Consider the following 21,253-nt stretch of genomic DNA (forward strand, 5'->3'; position numbering starts at 1 on the left):
GGATTCATGAAGGTATTCGAACAGTCGGAGCTTCTTTCTGCCTTTTCCTCCCTTTTGATGCAGAACGGCAGGTTGTACCAGCTGGTTTTCGGGGATGTTTGGCAGAGATTGATGAGTATGTCCTTCAAAATAGAGGTCCGCAGCACTGTTTATTACTGTTCTCCAATTATAGACAGGCTCCTCTGTAGGTAGCACACCATAGCAGTTGGAATTCCCTCTCACATGAGAGCAGTGGTTGATGAACGCCAGGTAACGTTTGTAATCTGGGGAGCACGGAAGATCCCCGGATGACTGTTGCCTCAGGACCTCAAAAGCGTCTTCGAAGGCTTGACCCAGCTTGTCTTGTTCAGCACAGGGCTGCATGCTTCATTAATGAGTTAACGATTCTAAATCCAGTAGAGGCTCCAAAGCCCTCAGGAACAGCTCGTGGGTGGTGGTCCGGGATACTCTTGAAGCCGCTGATCTATCAGAGTCTGATCTAGCATCCATGTGTACCAGCCAGAAAAAACTTTCTCCTCTGAAGCACGTGTCTGCATCACCCTTCCCTAACTGTAACCTTCTGCCATTTTAACAGATATCACATTTCACCCCTTGTATTTTTTTAATACTTTCTTATTTTCTGGCACTGCAGTGTATTCCAGTCATTTCTCTGCTCCAGCCAACTCTATTAGCCATTCCTCTCCAAGGAGCCCTAGTATCTTTGACTGGATAATGATAATAGAAATCCAGTTCTGGTCTTTGACTGAAGTATCACTAATTCCATGCCCTCCTACTGAGTAGAGCTAGGAAATACATGTATTGTACCTAACCCATGTGTATATACATACACACTTAGGATTGTGTCTGTATCTTTTTATTTTTAAATTTTTTATGTTTGTTTATTTTTGAGAGCGAGAGACAGAGCACGAGTGGGGGAGGGGCCGAGAGAGAGAGAGAGAGAGAGAGAGAGAGAGAGAGAGGGAGACCTAGAATCCAAAGCAGGCTCCAGGCCCTGAGCTGTCAGCACAGAGCCTGACACAGGGCTCAAACCGACGAACCACGAGATCATGACCTGAGCCTAAGTTGGATGCTTAACTGCTGAGCCATGCAGGCGCCCCGATGTCTGTATTTTTTTAATGTTTATTTATTTTGAGAGAGTATGCATGCTTGAGTTGGGGAGGGGCAGAAAGAGAAGGAGAGAGAGAATCCCAAGCAGAATCCACATTGTCACAACACGGGGCTAAATCCTGTGAGATCATGAACTCAGCTGAAATCAAGAGCTGGATGTTCAACCAGCTGAGCTACCTAGGTGCCCCTGTATTTATGTCTTTTGTCTATCATCTTTCTATATACATAAAAATGTATGTGACATATAAATAAATGTATCTATATCCTTTAATAAATATCTGTGTAAACCTGTAGGAGTTTATACTGAATTCTCTGACTCATCAGCACCACATTCCTTCTAGCTTTGTACCCTTGCATTTGGAACTTCTTTCTCTGGACTCTCATTTACCACATTTACTTAACTTATTTATAAAGTTTATTGATTGTGAGGAGGAAGAGGCAGAGAGAGGAGGAGAATTCCAAGCTGGCTCCATGTTGTCAGCACAGAGCCTGATGTGAAGTTCAAACTGCCAAACGGTGAGATCATGACCTAAGCTGAAATCGATCAGACGCTTAACCAACTGACCAACCCAGGCACCCCCATATCTACCTTTTATTTACTTATTTGTTTGTTCAATCCTAGTATACTTGTAGTTTCATGATTGTTAACCCATGCTCCTGTAAGAAACAAATTTGCCAACTAGAGTACAGTGTTTATGTATAGTTCTTTTTATCTTTGGTACAGTTTCCAGACATAGCAATGTTTTCCAAAGTTACTTAGGTCAGCTTCTTTTTCCCCCCACTTTGAAGGTTGTGAAATTAGGTCATGTCATACATTTCTAATACAGTTTGACATATTTGTCACAGTCTGCATTCCATCCTTGGATTCTCCCAACATCCTGATTGATATTTTAAAATTTACATATATTAAAAGCCCTTTGTGATGTATAGTTTTATGGGTTTTGACAAATGCCATGATTTTATTTTTAAGCAGATCATTAGAACTATAGACTTCATAGTTCGCAACATACTTGCAACACACTTGGCAACTGATCTCCACACAGGTTATAAAATACTAAAAAGCGTCCCTACCTCTCTGCACTGTCCATCATGAGGTTGGAAGGGCTTTTTATGGAAAGGAGGGGACAACAAGGCAAAAGCCAGTATTTGAACCAGCCTTATCCCAGCTGACCCCCCATAGTTCCTAGCTACTAGTAAAACTACTGAGGTACTAGTTTTCAAATTGTGAGCCCGCAAAATAACAGTAGCAGCATCACTTGGGAAATTGTTAGAAATGGGAATTCTCAGGCTCTGTCCATACTCACTGAATCAAAAACTCTGAAACTGGGGTTCAAAAATCTGTTGCAAGTCCTCTGGGTGATTCTGATGCGTACTAAGGTTTGAGAACCTCTGCTCTGGGTTAACCAGCCATTCGTCAGTCCTCAGGCGGCACTGAGGATTCGTCTCCACTTCCTGCCAGGGCCCCGGGGATGCAGAGCTGCTCAGTCAGCCAGGGGCAGGCTGCAAGTGCAGCCAGAGGGTTAAAGGGCTGTTTTTCTTTTGGTTTGTATGTTTGTTTTTAGTTGTGATTCACCAGAGGATGGAAAGTTTCTGGCTTGGTTGTCTGTAGGGCAATATATTTTATCTCTGAGACAGAAAACTTTTTTATGCTTTTTTTTGTAATTGCAAAATAACAAATCACATTAAGTCCTTCATAATTTTCCTTAGTGATTTCAGTTTAAATTTTTTTTACATTTGTTATTTCTAATATGTAAAATACGATATTTGCACATGTTTTGATCAGCATTTATCCTTTAGAGAGGTCAAAATTATTGGCATCCAGTATGAAGTTGTAGTAAGAAAAACCTAGGAGATATCTTCTGATGTAGGTAAACCCCTCATGCCTTCAAGTGCCTATTTTTCACCTCCACCCAAAATAACTTCTGTCACCTCACATCTTACTCCCCTTACTCCATCCAGCCACACTGGCCTCCTCTTTGTGGTTCCTAGAACCACTGTGGGGCCTTTGCTCTTAAGCTGTTTCTGCTTGGAATATCTGCATAGCTAGTTCCTTTACTTCCTTCGGAAGTGGCATTCTCAAAGAGAACTTAGTGGTCTGCCTAAAATCACACACCCCGCTCCAGCACATAAATGCTGCACTTTATGTCATGTCCCCAGTGTTCATTTTTTCTCTCTTGGCATGTATTATCTAACGATATGTGTGTGTCCTTGCTCGCCAGTAGAATATAAGTTTTATTAGCATAGATTTTTTTTAATATCTCTTTTATATGTTGTCTAGAACAATGCCTGATACATAGTAGGTACTCATTTATTATTTGTTGAATGAATATCTCCAAATATGCATTTATGTGACTGGTAGTAAGTAGGTGTACCTGTTAGCATTTTTTGCCTTATTGTTATTACCCCGCACTTGTGGGCTGGTTACCCAGACCTAAGCTGAGAGTCACCTTTTCTTCAATTCTGCTAAACTGCCTCTGTTCTTAAGAGGGATGGAGAAGAGCAATACCTCGGGAAATAATTTGTTTCCTATGGACCTTGTAGCTCACGACCAGTAAACTTGTTCCTCTCTGTCTCAGTGGCTGCCAGAAGGAAAGGGGGCAGGATGCTATGAGATGGGGCCTTGTGGCTCACATTAAACTAGGGGGTCTCTGGGGAAGATGAAGAAGTCCTGGAGATGGATGTTGGTGATAGTGACGCAATGGTGTGAATGTACTTAATGCCACAGAACTGTACACTTAAAAATGGTAAAGTTTTGTTATGTATATTTTACCACAGTTGTTTAAAAAAACAAAACAAAACAAAACCCCAAAACACAGTGGTCCTGAAAGTGTAGTTTCACATCAATGGTAGCAGCTTCACCTAAGAACTTGTTATAAATGCAGATTCCCAGCCTCCACCCCAGAACTGTTGATTTGGAAACGAGGTACCTGTCCCCATGCTTTGTGTTCATGCCATTCAGGCGGTTCTGGTGCGCACTTAGGCTCAAGAATCACAGCATTACGTAATTTTGTTTTAATCCTGAGAGCTATGAAAAACTGTTGAAAAGTTTTATGGAATATCTCCATGCATAAAGTTATCTGGGTCAGAAATTCTGACCACTTTAGGGGTAAAATTGAAAAGTGCTGTGGAAATGTTTTGAAAATTACTGTTTGAAATAGTGATTCAAACAAACAAACTTAAAACTTACAGTGCCTGCTATGTTTCAAGCATCTTGCCAAATGCTGTCACATTTGTTTTTCCATTTGCAGTAAATACTACATTATCCACATTTAAAATGGGAAAGATGTGGAAATCAATTATACTGTCATTTATCTACTTCCTTTGTGGTGCACACTTACTTCCACTAGGTGGCACTGGTGGGCTGGTTACCCAGACCTAGGCAAGGCCTTCTGGGATTACAGACTTAGAAAATGAAATAAAGAGGCGCCTGGGTGGCTCAGTCAGTTAAGTGTCCGACTTCGGCTTGGATCATGATCAATGTGGGTTCGAGCCCCATGTTGGGCTCTGTGCTGACGGCTTGGAGCCTGCTTCAGACGCTGTCTTCCTCTCTCTGCCTCTTCCCCTCTTGTGTTTCTCTCTCTCAAAAGTAAATATAAAGAAAATGAAATAAATGCAGCCCCTTATGAAAGAAATTAGGCAGCAAATAACCACAAATCTTTACATAAACATAGTTCCCAATTTCTGGTATGTAAGAGGACCTCTGAAATCCACTCCTATATAAAAGTAATGAAAACACTGCCAAAAATTCTACAAATCAATTCTTTCAGAACTCTAGAAAATAACCAGAGGTTTGTGATAATCTGAGTAGCATTTATCCAAGAAAAATGATTTAATCATGGTAAGAACAATAAGGTTTAAAATAGTTTAACAGTTTCTTTTCTCCTGTCAGCTTCACAGTAGCCTTGAAAACCAATAGCCTCTCAATCACAATAGCTAATAAAAAACCAGGGGTTCTAGCAAGCATTGAAGAACTGAAATCCCCAACCACTGAGTATTGTTACTGTTGGCTTATCTGTCACTTCCCTGGAGATAGACACTCATTCACTGGGCCTGCCTTTTTTCACCCAACTCAGCTAATTCAGTGGGAACATCTTCTCCCTCACCCACCCCAGAGCATGCTGCAACAGGCACACAGAGCCCTTTGGCAAAAGCTGGCAAACTTCTTGGTGGAAGGCACTGAAGGACGTCTGGCCAGTAATTAAATGGCCACTAAGCTAACACAGGACATAGAATACAAGGGAATATAGATTAGTGTAATTGAATTGAGAGTCTACTACTAACCACTCATATTTATGCTCATTTTTTTCTATATTGTGCAAAAAAAATTCAATAGGGGAAAGAATACTTTTTTCAGCTAATGATGCTGGGAAAACTGGACATCCACCTGCAAAAGAATGGAGCTGGATCCCTTCCACACAGCATACCTATATTAACTCCAAACCTAAATGTTAAAACTTAAAACAATAATATTCTTAGACAATAGCATAGGAATAAGCTTTTGGTGACCTTGTATATGACACCAAAAGCTCAAGCAACAAAAGAAAAAAAAAAGGATAAACTGGACTTCATCAAAATTTGAAACATCTGTGTTTAAAGGACATCATCAAGGTAGTGAAAAGATAACCCATGAAATGGAGGAAAATGTTTGCAAGTCCTACATCAGACAGCACAGCCCAGTAGTAAAACTACAACCCAATTAAGAAATGAGCAAAGGAACTGGATAAACATTTCCCCAAGAACATATACAACTAGTCAACAACCAAGTAAAAAGAGTCTCAGTAGAGGAATACAAATCAAAATCAAATCAAAGTCATGAGATACCACTTCACACCCACTAAGGTGGCTTTTATTAAAAAAATGTAAATGTGGAGCAGGAGGTGGAGAAATTGGAACCCTCACACATTGCTGATGGAAATGTTAAATGTTGTGGCCACTTGGAAAACAGTTCCTCAAACAAGCAGAGTTACCATACGACCCAACAATTTCACCTTAGTATATGCCCCAAATAAATGAAAATAAATATTTGTTCAAGGAGTGCATAATTTTCCATATCAGCATTATTCATAATAGCCCAAAGTGGAAACCACTTCAATGTCCATTGACTATAAACAAAATCTAGGATATCCATGCAATGGAATAAAATGTGTCCATTCCAAAAAAAAAAAAAAGTGCTGATAAATACAACATGGATGAACCTTGAAAACATGCTGAGTGAAAGAAGCCAGTCATAAAAGATCACATGATATATGGTTCTATTTATATAAAACATCGAAAAATTTCCAATTTCCAGAATATGCAAATCCATGAAGACAAAGTTGATTAGTGGTTTCCTAAGGTTGGAGGGAGGAAGAAACAGAAAGTGACTTAATGGATCTGGCATTTCTTTCAGGATGATGAAAATGTTCTGGAATTAAGATGGTAGTGATCAGTACACAACTTTGTGAATAAGCTAAAAACCATGGTACTGTACACTTTAAAAGGATTAATTTTATGATAATGGTGTTAAATGTCAAGTGTTGTTTTAAAAATCTTTACATAAATATAAACATATGCCCATTTAAGTCTATAGTAATATCTTTCAAATCATTACTTTTTTTTTAAATGTTTATTTTGAGAGAGAGTGAGAGAATTCCAAGCAGGCCCTAGTCTATGCTGTGAGTGTGGAGCCCAATGACTCAGGACTCAATGTCACAAATCAGGGCTCATTCTCACAAATCATGAGATCATGACCTGAGCTGAACCAAGAGTTGAATGCTTAACTGTTTCTTGATCTCAGCACAGGTCACGATCTCACGGTTTGTGAGTCAGCCCTGTATCAGGCTCTGCGCTGACCATGTGGAATCTGCTTGAGATTCTCTCTCCCTCTCTCTCCCTGCCCTTCCCTAGCTTGCTTTCTCTTTCTTTCTCAAAAATAAATAAATAGGGGCACCTGGGTGGCTCAGTCAGTTAAGCATCCAACTTTGGCTCAGATCATAATACCGTGGATCGTGGGTTCAAGCCACTGTCCGGGTCTGTGCTGACAGCTTAGAGCCTGGAACCTGCTTTGGATTCTGTGTGTGTGTGTGTGTGTGTGTGTGTGTGTGTGTGTGTGTGTGTGCGCGCGCGCGCGCGTGTCTCTCCCCCACTTGTACACTGTCTTAAAAATAAACATAAAAAAAATAAGATTATTAAGATAATAATAAAACTTTTAAAAAGTTTTTTTAGAAGCAAGAAAAAAAGGAAAAGAAATCATGTTTCTCACAAGCTTTGGAAAGTCCACCTGTAACCATATTTTACTCCTTTTCCCTCTCTTGCCTCCTCTTAATACTCCAGCTATGAAGCTACAAAGACATCCAAGTAGGAGTTTGGAACTGCAAAGGTACAGACTGTTTGTCTACTAACAAATAGATTTTGAAAACTAGTTGAACTTTCCTGTGAGCTTTTATCCACAAAGCTATGAGGGAACATTCTGGCTGTATTAAAGACAAGTTTTGGGGTTTTTTTGTTTGTGTTTTTGTTTTTTTGTCACCCAGAGCATCACAGAGTGCAAGGACACTAATAAATTTATCACGGGTGTCTTTCCAGCCTTCTTTTCTGTTCCGTTGTACTTCATAGTGCTCTCCTTTTTACATGTTCTAGGACACTAGAGGTCTCTCTTGTACTATGACCCCCATGCTCAGAATCACTTCCCTTTCTTCTCTCACCCATCATAACTATTTCTGACTTTCTCTGTTTTGAATTCTGGTTAATTATGATTGATTAAAAAATTTCATGCTAAGACTAAAGGTGAAAATGGCTAACCAAAACTAAATTCTTAAGCATACATTTGTTTTAGGAATGAATGTATTTCCTGGTTTTGTTAACTGAGAAGGCATGGAAACAATGACAGACCGAGTAATACTTCCTCTTTGAGGGAACCAGAGCACCCCGAAGGAATGTCTGATTCTAAATCAGGGACAGGAAGCATTCAAAACAAATCTAGAACATGATGTCAGAAAGTAGGGAAGCTATCAGTGATCACTGAGCACATGTTGAAAGTACTCAGGAGCCAGTTTGGAAGGGGGTCTAGTAACTAAAAATGGGAATATCTGAGCATCGAAAAGAAAAATGACTGAAATGAGCTGGAGTACATAATGTGTTAAAATGCAATCGTTCCTTATGTTATTTTTAAGTAAAAGGTCACCTGTGGAGGCTGCAAGGAAAACAGTTCATCAGTTTGAAACTGGCTAATGGAAAGAATCAAGGATTTATTCCACATTTCCTGTGGACTTTCACCTTAGGATAATCCAGTGGTTCATGTAGAATACTACCACTATACATTGTACAGTGAAACAGTAGATCTAAGTAACAATCATCAGTGCCTGCTAAAAACATTAAATGAAAGGTTGATGGAGAAATTTATAAGGGACGAGTCAGACTGATAGCATCTACTGATTAATCTTACAAAATAAAGTTGATGTATGCCTCTTGATACAGTAGGAAGGACCCAGTACCATTATGGCATATTATTCCTAAAAATTCTAACTTAAATCTGATGAAGCCTCAAAAATCTGTTTACAAGAAAAAAAAGAATTAGAAGAATATGTTTTTTTCTTTATTACATCATTATTGGGGTTTTTTCTGGTTTATTGTCAAGTTGGTTTTCATATAACACCCAGTGCTCATCCCAACAAGTGCCCTCCTCCATGCCCATCCCCTCTCCCCCACCCCCGTCAACCCTCAGTTTGTTCTCAGTATTTAAGAATCTCTTATGGTTTGCCTCCCTCCCTCTCAAATATTTTTTCCCCTTCCCTTCCCTCATGATCCTCTGTTAAGTTTCCTGTTTCACATATGAATGAAAATATATGGTATCTGTCCTTCTCCACCTGACTTATTTCACTTAGAATAACAACCTCGAGTTCCATCCACATTACTACAAATGGCTAGATTTCATTCTTTCTCATTGCCATGTAATACTCCATTGTATATATAAACCACCTCTTCTTGATCCATTCATCAGTTGATGGGCATTTAGGCTCTTTCCATGATTTGGCTATTGTTGACAGTGCTGCTATGAACATTGGGGTACATGTGCCACTATGCCTCAGCACTCCTGTATCCCTTGGGTAAATTCCTAGCAGTGCTATTTCTGGGTCATAGGGGAGTTCTATTAATACTTTGAGGCACAAGTTTACATTGTAAACTCCAAAAGTTTAGGAGGGTGCCCATTTCTCCACATCCTCACCAGCATCTATAGTCTCCTGATTTGTTCATTTTAGCCACTCTGACTGGTGTAAGGTGGTATCTCAGTGTGGTTTTGATTTTTATTGCCTGATAATGAGAGACGCTGAGAACATTTCATGTCTGTTGGCCATCTGGATGTCCTCTTTGGAGAAGTGTCTGTTTATGTCTTCTGCCCATTTCTTCACTGGATTATTTGTTTTTCGGGTGTGGAGTTTGGTAAATTCCTTATAGATTTTTGGATACTAGCCTTTTATCCGATATGTCATTTGCAACTATCTTTTCCCATTCTGTTGGTAGCCTGTTAGCTTTCTTGATTGTTTCCTTTGGTATGCAGAAGGTTTTTATCTTGATGAGGCCCCAGTAGTTCATTTTTGCTCTTGAGTCTCTTGCCTTTGGAGATGTGTCAAGTAAGAAATTGCTGTGGTTGAAGTGATGGAGGTTGTTTCCTGCTTTCTCCTCTACAGTTTTGATGGTTTCCTGTCTCACATTCAGGTCCTTCAGCCATTTTTGAGTTTATTTTTGTGTATGGTGTAAGAAAGTGGTCTAGTTTCATTCTTTTGCATGTTGCTGTCCAGTTCTCCCAGCACAATCTGTTAAAGAGGCTGTTTTTTTCCATTGGATACTCTTTCCTGGCAAAGATTAATTGGCCATACATTTGTGGATCCGGTTCTGGGTTCTCTATTCTATTCCATTGGTCTATGTGTCTGTTTTTGTGCCAATACCATACTGTCTTGATGATGACAGCTTTGTAGTAGAGGCTAAAGTCTGGGATTGTGATGCCTCCCGTTTTGGTTTTCTTCTTCAATATGACTTTGGCTATTTGAGGTCTTTTGTGGTTCCATACAAATTTTACGATTGTTTGTCCTAGCTTTGAGAAGAATGCTGGTGCAATTTTGATTGAGATTACATTGAATATATAGATTGCTTTGGTTAGTATTGACATTTTAACAATATTCTTCCAATCTATGGGCATGGAACGTTTTTCCATTTCTTTGTTTCTTCTTCAGTTTCCTTCATAAGTTTTCTATAGTTTTCATCATACAGATCTTTTACCTCTTTGGTTAGGTTTATTCTTAGGTATTTTATGGGGTTTTTTTGTGCAGTCATAAATGGGATCAGTTTCTTGATTTCTCTTTCTATTGCTTCATTATTAGTGTATAAAAATGCAACTGATTTTTGTACATTGATTTTTTACCCTGCGACTTTGCTGAATTCAGTTCTAGTAGGCTTCTGGTGGAGTCTGTCGGGTTTTCCATGTAGAATATAATGTCATCTGCGAAAAGTGAGAGTTTGACTTCCTTTTTGCCAATTCTGATACTTTTTATTTCCTTCCGTTGTCTGATTGCTCATGCTAGGACTTCTAGCACTATGTTAAACAGCAGTGGTGAGAGTGGACACCCCTGTCGTGTTCCTGATCTCAGGGGGAAAGCTCTCAGTGTTTCCCCATTGAGGATGGTATTAGCTGTGGGCTTTTCATACATTGCTTTTATGATGTTTAAGTTCCTTCTATCCCGACTTTCTGGAGGGTCTTTATTAAGAAAGGGTGCTGTATTTTGCCAAATGCTTTTTCTGCATCTATTGACAGGATCATATGGTTTTTATCTTTTCTTTTGTTGATACGATATATCACATTGATGGATTTGTGAATATTGAACCAGCCTTGTAACCCAGGAATGAATCCCACTTGATCATGGTGGATAATTCTTTCTATATGCTGTTGAATTCAATTTGCTAATATCTTGTTGAGGATTTTAGCATCTGTATTTATCAAGGATATTGGCCTGTAGTTCTCATTTTTTGCTGGGTCTCTGTCTGGTTTGGGAATCAAAGTGATGCTGGCTTCGTAGAATGACTCTGGAAGTTTTCCTTCTATTTGTATTTTTTGGAATAGTTTAAGAATGAGTATTAGCTCTGATTGAAATGTCTGGTAGTATTCCCCAGGGAAGCCATCTGGCTCAGAGCTCTTATTCGTTGGGAGATTATTCATAACTGATTTAATTTCTTCACTAGTATGGGTCTGTTCAGGTTTTCTATCTTTTCCTGTTTGAATCTTGGTAGTGTGTGTTTGTTTAGGAATTTTTCCATTCTTCTAGGTTGTCCAGTTTGTTCACATATAATTTTTTATAGTATTCCCTGAAAATTGCTTGTATTTCTCAGGGATTGGTTTTATAAATCCATTTTCATTCATGATACTGTCTATTTGGATGCTCTCTCTCTCTCTCTTTTTTTTTTTTTTTTTTTGAGAAGGCTGGCTAGAGGTTTATCAATTTTGTTTATTTTTTCAAAAAACCAACTCTTGGTTTCATTGATCTGTTCAACTGTATTTTTTGGATTCTATACTTTTTATTTCTGCCCTGATCTTTATTATTTCTTTTCTTCTGCTGAGTTTGGGCTGTTCTTACTGCTCTGCTTCTAGTTCCTTTAGGCGTGTTGGTAGATTTTGTATTTGCGCTTTTTCTAGTTTCTTGAAATAGGCTGAATTGCAATGTACTTTCCTCTTAGGACTGCCTTTGCTGCATCTCAAAGAGTTTAGATTGTTGTATTTCATTTTCATGTGTTTCCATATATTTTTTAGTTTCTTTTCTAATTGCCTGATTGTCCCAATCATTCTTTAGTAGGGTGTTCTTTAATCTCCATATTTTTGGAGGTTTTCCAGACTTTTTCCTGTGATTGATTTCATGTTTCATAGCATTGTGATCTGAAAGTATGCATAGTATGATCTCAGTTCTTTTCTATTTATTGAGGGCCATTTATGACCCAGTATATGGTCTATCTTGGAGAATGTACCATGTGCACTTGAGAAGAAAGTGAATTCCATAGCCTCAGGATGTAGAGTTCTAAATATAACTGTCAGATCCATCTGGTCCAATGTGTTGTTCAGGTCTATTGTTTCTTTAGTGATTTTCTGTCCATTTGATCTATCCATTGCCGTCAGTGGAGTATTAAAGTCCCCTGCTATTAGCACATTCTTATCAATAAAATTGTTTATGATAAATTGTTTTATGTATTTGGGTGCTGCCGAATTTGGTGCATAGACATTTATAATTGTTAGCTCTTCCTTATGGATAGACCCTGTAATTATTATATAATGCTCTTCTTTATCTCTTGTTATTGCCTTAACTTTAAAGTCTAGTTTGTCCGATATAAATATGGCTACTCCAGCTTTCTTTTGACTTCCAGTAGCATGATAGATATTTCTCCATCCCCTCAATTTTAATCTTAAGATGTCCTCAAGTCTAAAATGAGTCTCTTATAGACAGCAAATAGATGGATCTTGCCTTTTTATCCATTCTGTTACCCTATGTCTTTTGATTGGAGCATTTAGTCCATTTACATTCAGTGTGATTATTGAAAGATATGGGTTTAGAGTCATTGTGTTCTCTGTAGGATTCCTGCTTGTAGTGGTGTCTCTGGTACCTTGTGTTCCTTGCAACATTTTCCTCATAGAGTCCCCCTTAGGATTTCTTTTAGGGCTGGTTTAGTGTTGATGAATTCCTTCAATTTTTGTTTGTTTGGGGAAATCTTTATCTCTCCTTCTATTCTGAATGGCAGGGTTGCTGGATAAAGGATTCTGACTGCAAATATTTTCTGCTCATCACATTGAAGATTTCCTGCCATTCCTTACTGGCCTGCCAAGTTTTAGTAGATAGGTCTGCAACTATCTATAGGTCTCCCTTTGTATGTCAGGGCCCTAGCTGCTTTCAGAATTCTCTATTTGTCCCTAAATTTTGCCTGTTTCACTATAATATGTCATGCAGAAAATCGATTCAAGCTACGTCTGAGGGGAGTTCTCTGTGCCTCTTGGATTTCAGTGGCTGTTTCCATCCCCAGATTGGGGAAGTTCTTGGCTATAATTTGTTCAGGTACTCCTTCAGCACCTTTCTCTCTTCTTCTTCTTCTTTTGGAATTCCTATGATATGGATATTGTTCCATTTGATTGCATCACCTAGTTCTTGACTTCTCCTTTTGTGTTCCTGGATCAGTTTGTCTTTTTCTTGGCTTCCTCTTTTTCTATAATTTTGTCTTTTAATTCACCTATTCTCCTCTCTGCCTCTTGAATCCCTGCAGTGGCCACCTCCATTTTATTATACACCTGCTTATAGCATTTTTTAATTCATCACAAGTATTTTTAAGGTCCATAATCTTTTTGTAATAGCATCTCTGGTGTCTTCCATGCCTTTTTCAAGCCCAGCGATTAATTTTATGACAATTGTTATGAAATCTTGGTCAGTTATGTTGCCTATGTCTGCTTTGACCAATTCTTTAGCTCTCACTTCTTCCTGGAATTTCTTCAGAGGAGAGTTCTTTCATTTCATCATTTTGGCTTGCTTTCTGTCTAGTAAGTTTTCGAAGCTTGTTATGCGCTCTGCACCTGCTGGTACTGCTACATTAAAGGAGGTTCATAGTCTGTCCAGGGCCTGTCCATTCAGGAAATGTTCTTTTAATGGTGTCCCTTGGTTTCTCTTGTTGTGACTTTGGTTATTTTATTTCCCTACTCGTAGTGATATTTGGGACTCTCCATCATGTGCTCTTTGACTTGTTTCTTGAGGTAGCCCTGGAAAAGAAAACAAGCAGGGAACAAAAGCATGTAAGCACACAAACAAATCAAACAAACAAGCAAACTGAAAGGAAAAAACCAAACCAAAAGCAAAACAACAAAAGCAAAGGACAGTCTAAAGGCATAAAACCAGAAATCCCAGCTACAAACAGCAGCTGGAGCAGTGCTGATGGAAGATCATATACACAGAGAGAAATAACAGCGGTGGGGAGAAAGAGAAGTTGAACTGTGACCAGGCAGAGAAACTGAAAGGCTTAATTCAGTTAGAGAAAAAGGAGAATAAGGCCGGAGGTGAGGATAATGTTACCCAGAGAAACTATATAGTCTGATTATGTCAGAGAGAGAGAGAAAGGAAGGTAAAGATGGAGATAGAACATGCATCAAGCGAATGAATTATATGTGCCTGTTGCTACAACCAGAATATCCGGTCCAGAGGAGGGAGAGAGAAGAACGAGATAAGGGAGAGGCGCCCGGGTGGCTCAGTCAGTTAAGTGTCCGACTTGGGCTCAGGTCATGGTTTGTGGGTTCGAGCCTCACGTCAGGCTCTGTGCTGACAGGTAGCTCAGAGCCTGGAGCCTGTCTTTGGATTCTGTGTCTTTCTCTCTGACCCTCCCCTGCTCACACTGTGTCTGTCTGTCTCTCTCTCTCTCAAAAATAAAAATAAAACAACAAAGGAAAATAAAGAATGAGATAAGGGAGAATATATCTGAATAGTAAGAATTGATCTAGAGTCAATCACGGCCATGTGTCAGTGCTGATCTTGGGAGACGGGATGTTTTCATATCCAGGCTCCAGTAGCAAAGCAGCTAAGCACTGCAGATGGTCATGGTTTGGTGTAGGTGGGTCTCGCCCCTTCACTCTGGATCCCTTGGCCAGCCTTGGTGGTTGTGGGGAGAAAAATGGTGACCCCCCCCAAGTCCCTTTTTGAACCAGGCATTGCAAAACACTCTTTTGGGTCCATCTTTCTGTGTCGCGGGTGCAGCCAAGGTGGGCTGTGTTCTATGTCCCGAGCTCAGCCTCGTTTCCAGCTCTTATTCTGTGTGTAGTAATGATACCACCTGAAATGTAATCCTGCAAGCTGGGGCACTTCCTACCAGGGGATCTCGTAGGGGACTGGTTTCTCCTGAATCCAGCTGCAACTGTGATCCCTTGGCACCTGGCCCAAAGAAAGCTCCGCAGAGATGGGATCTCTCTCCAAAAGCCCTGCGGTTAGAGATGGGATGATACGATCCCTCTCCATTTCTGGCGCCTTTTTTTGTCTCTTATCCAGGGACCGTTCTAAGATTCCCCAGCCGCTCTTTTTCTTTCTTTTTTTTTTTTTTTTTTTTGCCTCTCCGCCCAGCGGGCTCCCTCCTCTCCGTGCCTCCGTGTCCCGGCCTATTTTATCTTCCCCATTTCACAATCACGCACCTATGAGGTAGTCTTCTTAGTGGACTGTGTCTCTTTTCCTTCCAGACTCTTATGGTTCAGAGTCCTTTGGCTTCAGCCTTTCTTTGTTTGAGAGATGCAGGTGGGGAGTATGGAACTCCCTATTTCTCTACCATCTATCTCCCAAGGCTCCAATAAAGAGTCATAAGACATACAGAAAATCCTTAAAAAAAAAATTTTTTTTTACTGTTTTTATTTATTTTTGAGAGAAAGAGACACAGAGCAAGTGGGGGAGGGGCAGAGAGAGGGAGACACAGAATCTGAAGCAGGTTCCAGGCTCTGAGTTGTCAGCACAGAGCCTGACACGGGGCTCGAATCCACCAACTGTGAGATCATGACCTGAGTTGAAATCGGATGCTTAACTGACTGAGCCACCCAGGCGCCCCTAAATCCTTTTAATTAATCAGTTTTCCTACAGCATGCACGTCACGGCCTAGAAGAATATGTTAAACAACACCATGTAGATACAATCAGCAAAATCTGAAATGAGGGAAATTCTACAGAATTAATGATATAGTTTCTTCAAAAAATGATAAGAAAGGGGGGGACCGATACAGGACGCATCAACCATATTCAACGTGTACCTATTTAGAATAAACCAACTATTTAAAAAATGATGAGCCTATTGGGGAAATATAATATTTGATCATAATATGCTAATATCAAGGAAATATTTTTTAGTTAAGCTAATGGTATTCTGGATAATGATTTTGAAAAGTTGCCGTTGTGAGATGTATACTGAAGTATTCATAGATGAATTAATAGGTTGTTTAGGATTTGCTTTAAAATAATTCAGTAGGAAGTAGGGAGTGGGGAGGAGTGTTCAGATAAAGCTGTATTTATTGGCCATGTGTTGGTAATTGTTGACACTGGGTGGTGAGTATATGGAGATTTATACTACTGATCTCTGTGTGTATGCTTAGAATTTAGATGTTTACAATTAACTATATATAATATAGTTTATACATTTCTAATACATAGTTTAAAAATTTTTACGCAATTAATGACTATATCTGAAGTTGATTTCCAGTTGGAGAACACAGTTTGGGCAAAACAAGCCTTTTTAGAACTCCTTGCTGGCCATTGCAGCCCCCTACCCAGAGTTTACCAGAGTAGTATTGGCAACTTGGCATCTTGGTTTATCACTTGTGGGAGGTTCTAATGTTTACCTAAACAGCTCAGTGCCATAATATGTAATATTTCCACCAGGAGTATTGTTATGACAAGATACATAAAACTTACAGCTTATAAAATATTTATATTACAAATTGCTAATTTCCTAATGAGCAAAACATGCATATTTTAAAACACCACCAAGTATTACACTTTAAATATATGTATGTTATTGGGGCGCTGGGTGGCTCACTCGGTTAAGCATCTGATTTTAGCTCAGGTCATGAACTCACCATTTGTGAGTTCAACCTCTGCATCAGGCTCTGTGCTGACAGCTCAGAGCCTGGAGCCTATTTTGGATTCTGTGCCTCCCTCTCTCTCTGCCCCTCCCCCACTCACACTCTTTTCTCTCCCGATCTCTCAAAAATAAATAAACATTGGGGTGACTGGGTGGCTCAGTCGGTTGAGCATCCGGCTTCGGCTCAGGTCTTGATCTCATGGTTCATGGGTTCGAGCCCCGTGTCAGGCTCTGTGCTGACAGCTAGCTCAGAGCCTGGAGCCTGTCTTCAGATTCTGTGTCTCCCTCTCTCCTTCTGATCCTTCCCTGCTCCCGCTGTCTGTCTGTCTGTCTCTCTCTCTCTCTCTCTCTCTCTCAAAAAATAAAAAAAACTACTAAAAATTTTTTTAAATAAACATTAAAATTTAAAACAGAGTAGTAGATTCACTTTTTAAATGAGTTAATTTTTATAAATGAAATACATGCCTTGTAGGCATTTCTCATTTTAAGACACTATTAAATTTTCTTTCTCTGAAGCATTTTCTGTCTTTTCTAGGAAGCTGTTTTAGGTTATATGAAAGAGATACTTCCTTATCTCTAAGACTTACCAGAAACTCTGATTTGAAGAGAATAAATGGATTTTGCACCAAACCACAAGAAAGTCCAAAAGCTCCACCCTGTAAGTATTCGTTTTTCCAGTTATGGAAGCTCCTAAAGATGGAACAACTTGGAATCAAAAGAACCTAAAAGACAAGTTGTCACATGGTTGTCATACCCCATCCTATAGTTGAGGCCTCCCAAATTGTACTTTTATTGGCTCACATGTAGCAGTTTTTTCTTCCTTTTCCTCACTTACCGTTTTCATCTCTTATTTCCAGGATTAGGTTGGAGCTTTTTGTTGGAGAATGGGTGCACCAAAGTAAATAGTGACGTAGAAGTTATCTTTTAAGGAACCCCAGAGATGAACCACATTCGGAAATGAGGTTTGGGGTACAGTGTAACTAGGGCTGGCCTCTGGCTTGGGCATTAATTTCAGCCATCGTTAATCCTATTCTTAACTCAAACTCTTGTCACTGTCACCACTGTGGAAACAAGGAGCATAAAATAGAAACTGTAGGGTCCCACAAGCTATTTGCTTGTTCTTTCTTCATGAGTGTACACGTGGGTCAGGCAGGTCTTAGTGAATGAAAAGAACTGTCTTCAAAGAATATTTATCAGGAGCTTGAAAACATTTATACCCTTCAACCTGGTATTTCACTTCTGAGTATCTATCCTCAGGAATAACCCCAAATGAGGAAAAAGCTCTGAGTGTAAAGATGTTCCCATTTTAATTTATAATAGGAAAATGAGAACTAAATCTAAATGTCAAATAATCCAGGAACGATTAATTATGTGTGCTAGATCTACTTGATGAGATTGTACAGTTGTTGGAAATGGTGTTTGTAAATACCATGTACTGGCATGGAAAAAGTTAGTCATGATGTCTGTGAACAAACAGGATACAAAATTTTATATCGTGTATAAGCATATCACGATATACATATAAATGACACATTTATACTTTAAGGGATAGGACTTAGGAAACACTACCAAAATAAAAATACAGTGATTAATCTACAACAGGAGAATTAGAGAAAGTTTTTTATCTTCTTCTTTTACATCCATACTTTCCAAATGATCTTTAATGTACTTTCAATGGAAAGAAGGCAGGGAAACCACTACAGAGTTGTGCTAAGTGCTAGGAGAGTTAAAAGATAAAACCACAGCATACCATTTCTATACTTCTAAACCTCTTTTCTCACCTCTGGTTCTTTTTAGATTTTTTTCCTAGTGACTTTCCAGTTCCTTTTGCTGTTGCTTTATGGTTAAGTGAAAGGCACAGCACCAAAGTGTGGCTTTCCAGTTCCTTTTGCTGTTGCTTTATGGTTAAGTGAAAGGCACAGCACCAAAGTGTGGCAGAGAAGGAGTGTGACAGTGTAGGTAACAGTCCAGGAGATGCTCCGTCTGTGAGAGCTGTAGGTCGTACGTGCAAATTGAGTAAGATCATCTCTGAAGTTCCCTTCTAATCCTAACATTTTGTGATTTTCTAACTTTTGTGATTCCCTAACTTTTTCTGCTCCTTATTTTCAAAGACTTCTCCTTTTTTTGGGAAGACTTTCTCTTACAGTTTGTGGTTGTGTGTCTTTCTTTTTCATTTGCCTCTTTGGCCACTTCATTTTCATCTTCTGCCTCTTTCTCCTGGAAACTCTCTTGAGTCTTAATCACCTTCACTGGCTCCCTTTGCACCAATGATTATCTCTGTTTTTGACTTAATTAATAAAACCTATTCAGATTGTGTAAATTTAGACCCAGTAGATAGATAGGTATAAAATGGTATTCATGCTTTTTTCTTTCCTAACTGGTTCTTTTCAGTTGCCTGATTTTGGTTAATAGTACTATTATCTTGTTCATTCACATTTGAGGTTCTTTGATTCCTTCCTTGTCTTAAATTCTTTCAGTCATCTTCAGATTGACTCTTTTGTCTCCTTTCAAACCATCACAACTCCAGTTCTGACCGTATCCCCACATTGGACTTGTTGCCCACTCTATCCTGTCCTTCCTTTCTCTCTTCCATCTATTACAGAATCTTCTAAAACATTAACTTCTTCCTTGCTTTGAAGTATACAATAGTTCCCAACTCAGGTTTAAAGAGCTTAGCCTGGCATTCAGGGTCTTTGATAATCTTATTTTACCTTATAACCTTTTTCTTTTTTTACTGAAGTCGAATAAGTTTCTTATTGTTCCCTTTTTAGTTCATCTTTATCTTTATCTTCTTGCTTACAGTGTTCTTCAGACTTTCAATGCCTAGCAAATAATGCTATTATTTTACTTCAGTCTTCACAGAATTTTGAATCTCATTTGAGGCATCCTAAGAAATTCCATCTAAACAAAGCTCTAATTCACTTGAGGTTTCTCAACGGTTCTGTTTAGTGGATAGCTAAAAAGCACAAATAGCACTTTTTATTTGCTAAATTTGAGAGTCATAACCTCAAGTAAGATACCTTGTCTTGTTTTTCTCATAGACACTTACAGCCACAGAGTGCCATTACATAAACCTACACATTGGGAGAGGAAGATCCTGGTATGGTCAGGTCGCTTCAAAAAGGAAGATGAAATCCCAGAGACTGTCTCGTGAGTGCCAAAGTTTGGGGTTGTAAGCAGCTTTTATTTTTCACTGATCTATTTCAAAGGAAAAACAGTTCCTTTGAGTCCCTATTTAAAACCTTTCAGCCAAATTCTAGAACAGTTTTCACTTCTCTGAAGGTCTCCTCTTTGGCAAGTACCTGCAATAAAAACAGTGCTGGAAAATCTGTGCCTTATCAGGGATACATTATGTCACACCTAGTGGAGAGCTGTCAAGTACTCTAAGGTCAGCTGATTGATTTCCTCTCCTAGCTACAGAATTGCATTAAGCAGTGATGCTCACTGTTTTTTGCTTGTCTTTAATCTAGGTAGATCAGTTAGGTACCATTGACAGTAATTATATTCTACAAACTCCACTCAAGTATGCAACCAAAGGCATAACAAGCATTTAAGAACAACATATTCTTTCTAGGATCCAGGAAAGCGTGCTTCCTATCACCAACTTCCTTAAAGCCAGCTGTGGCTGAGATCTTGGGACGTTTTCAGAGTCTGTAGATGAGTGTAGGTTGAGTCTGTAGACTCAGGGTTGCTCATCCCAGTGCTATCGACATTTTGGTCCAGATAATTCTTCGTTGTTGGAGGCTGTTGTGTACATGGTAAGATGTTTAGCAGCCTCCTTGCTTACTCTTTTCATCCTCCAGATGCCAGTGGCACTTAGTTGTAACAACGAAAAATGTCTTCAGACATTGCCAATGGTCCCCTGGGGGACAAAAAACAAAACAAAATAAAACAAACTCTGGTTGAGAAGCACTGCTCCAGCCTCCTGAAATTAAAGACCCCGATTGGTTTGCATCTCAGCCAAGAAATTGTGAGAAGAAGATGCCATCTCCCCTGTGGGGCATCATCATTTTCACTGACAGGGAGTTGGGAAAAAAGCTCTTAGATGTTCCCTTCTAGCAAGAAATGATTCCTGGACCTTCTGGTTTCTGGTTCCAAGGCATGGTTTTAAAAGATCTGAGTTCATTCCGGGTATCTTTTCCCAGGAAGAGAAGTATTATTTGCTTTGTATTTACAATGGCTTTAACAAAGCTGTTCTACTTCCGTCCATCAAATTAAAGAGCACATTATTTTAACTAAAATTATTTCAGTAGGAAAGCCGTGATCTGTCCTAGCTAAGGCGACAGTGTACTCTCCTGAGAAAGCAAAGTGTTTTTTTCCCTCCTGATTTCAAAAGTAATGGTACTAAAAATCTGGGGGGAAAAAAGAGAGGAAGAAGGAAAGTTAGCACTCCCATCCCATCATCTAGAGATAATCACTTCCTATTTACATTCCTACTGAGTAGGCTGTTGCTCTCTCTGGGGCCCGTTTGGACTCTTCATGCCTTGGCCTGAGGATCTATCTACTAGATTCATGTACTAGGACGGCAGCTCACTGCCTAAACACAG

General features: G+C 39.3%; 1 protein-coding gene across 1 annotated transcript in view; it reads left to right on the forward strand.

The window, feature by feature from the left end:
* FAM162A (family with sequence similarity 162 member A) overlaps nt 1-21,253 on the forward strand; it is a 35,907-nt gene that overhangs the window by 11,099 nt on the left and 3,555 nt on the right. The window contains exons 2-3 of the mRNA XM_029939423.1: nt 17,242-17,364; nt 19,748-19,856. Coding sequence (XP_029795283.1) covers nt 17,242-17,364; nt 19,748-19,856 — 232 coding nt within the window. The remainder of the gene's footprint in view (nt 1-17,241; nt 17,365-19,747; nt 19,857-21,253) is intronic.

Source organism: Suricata suricatta, chromosome 5, assembly GCF_006229205.1.
Source record: "Suricata suricatta isolate VVHF042 chromosome 5, meerkat_22Aug2017_6uvM2_HiC, whole genome shotgun sequence".
Taxonomy (NCBI): domain Eukaryota; kingdom Metazoa; phylum Chordata; class Mammalia; order Carnivora; family Herpestidae; genus Suricata; species Suricata suricatta.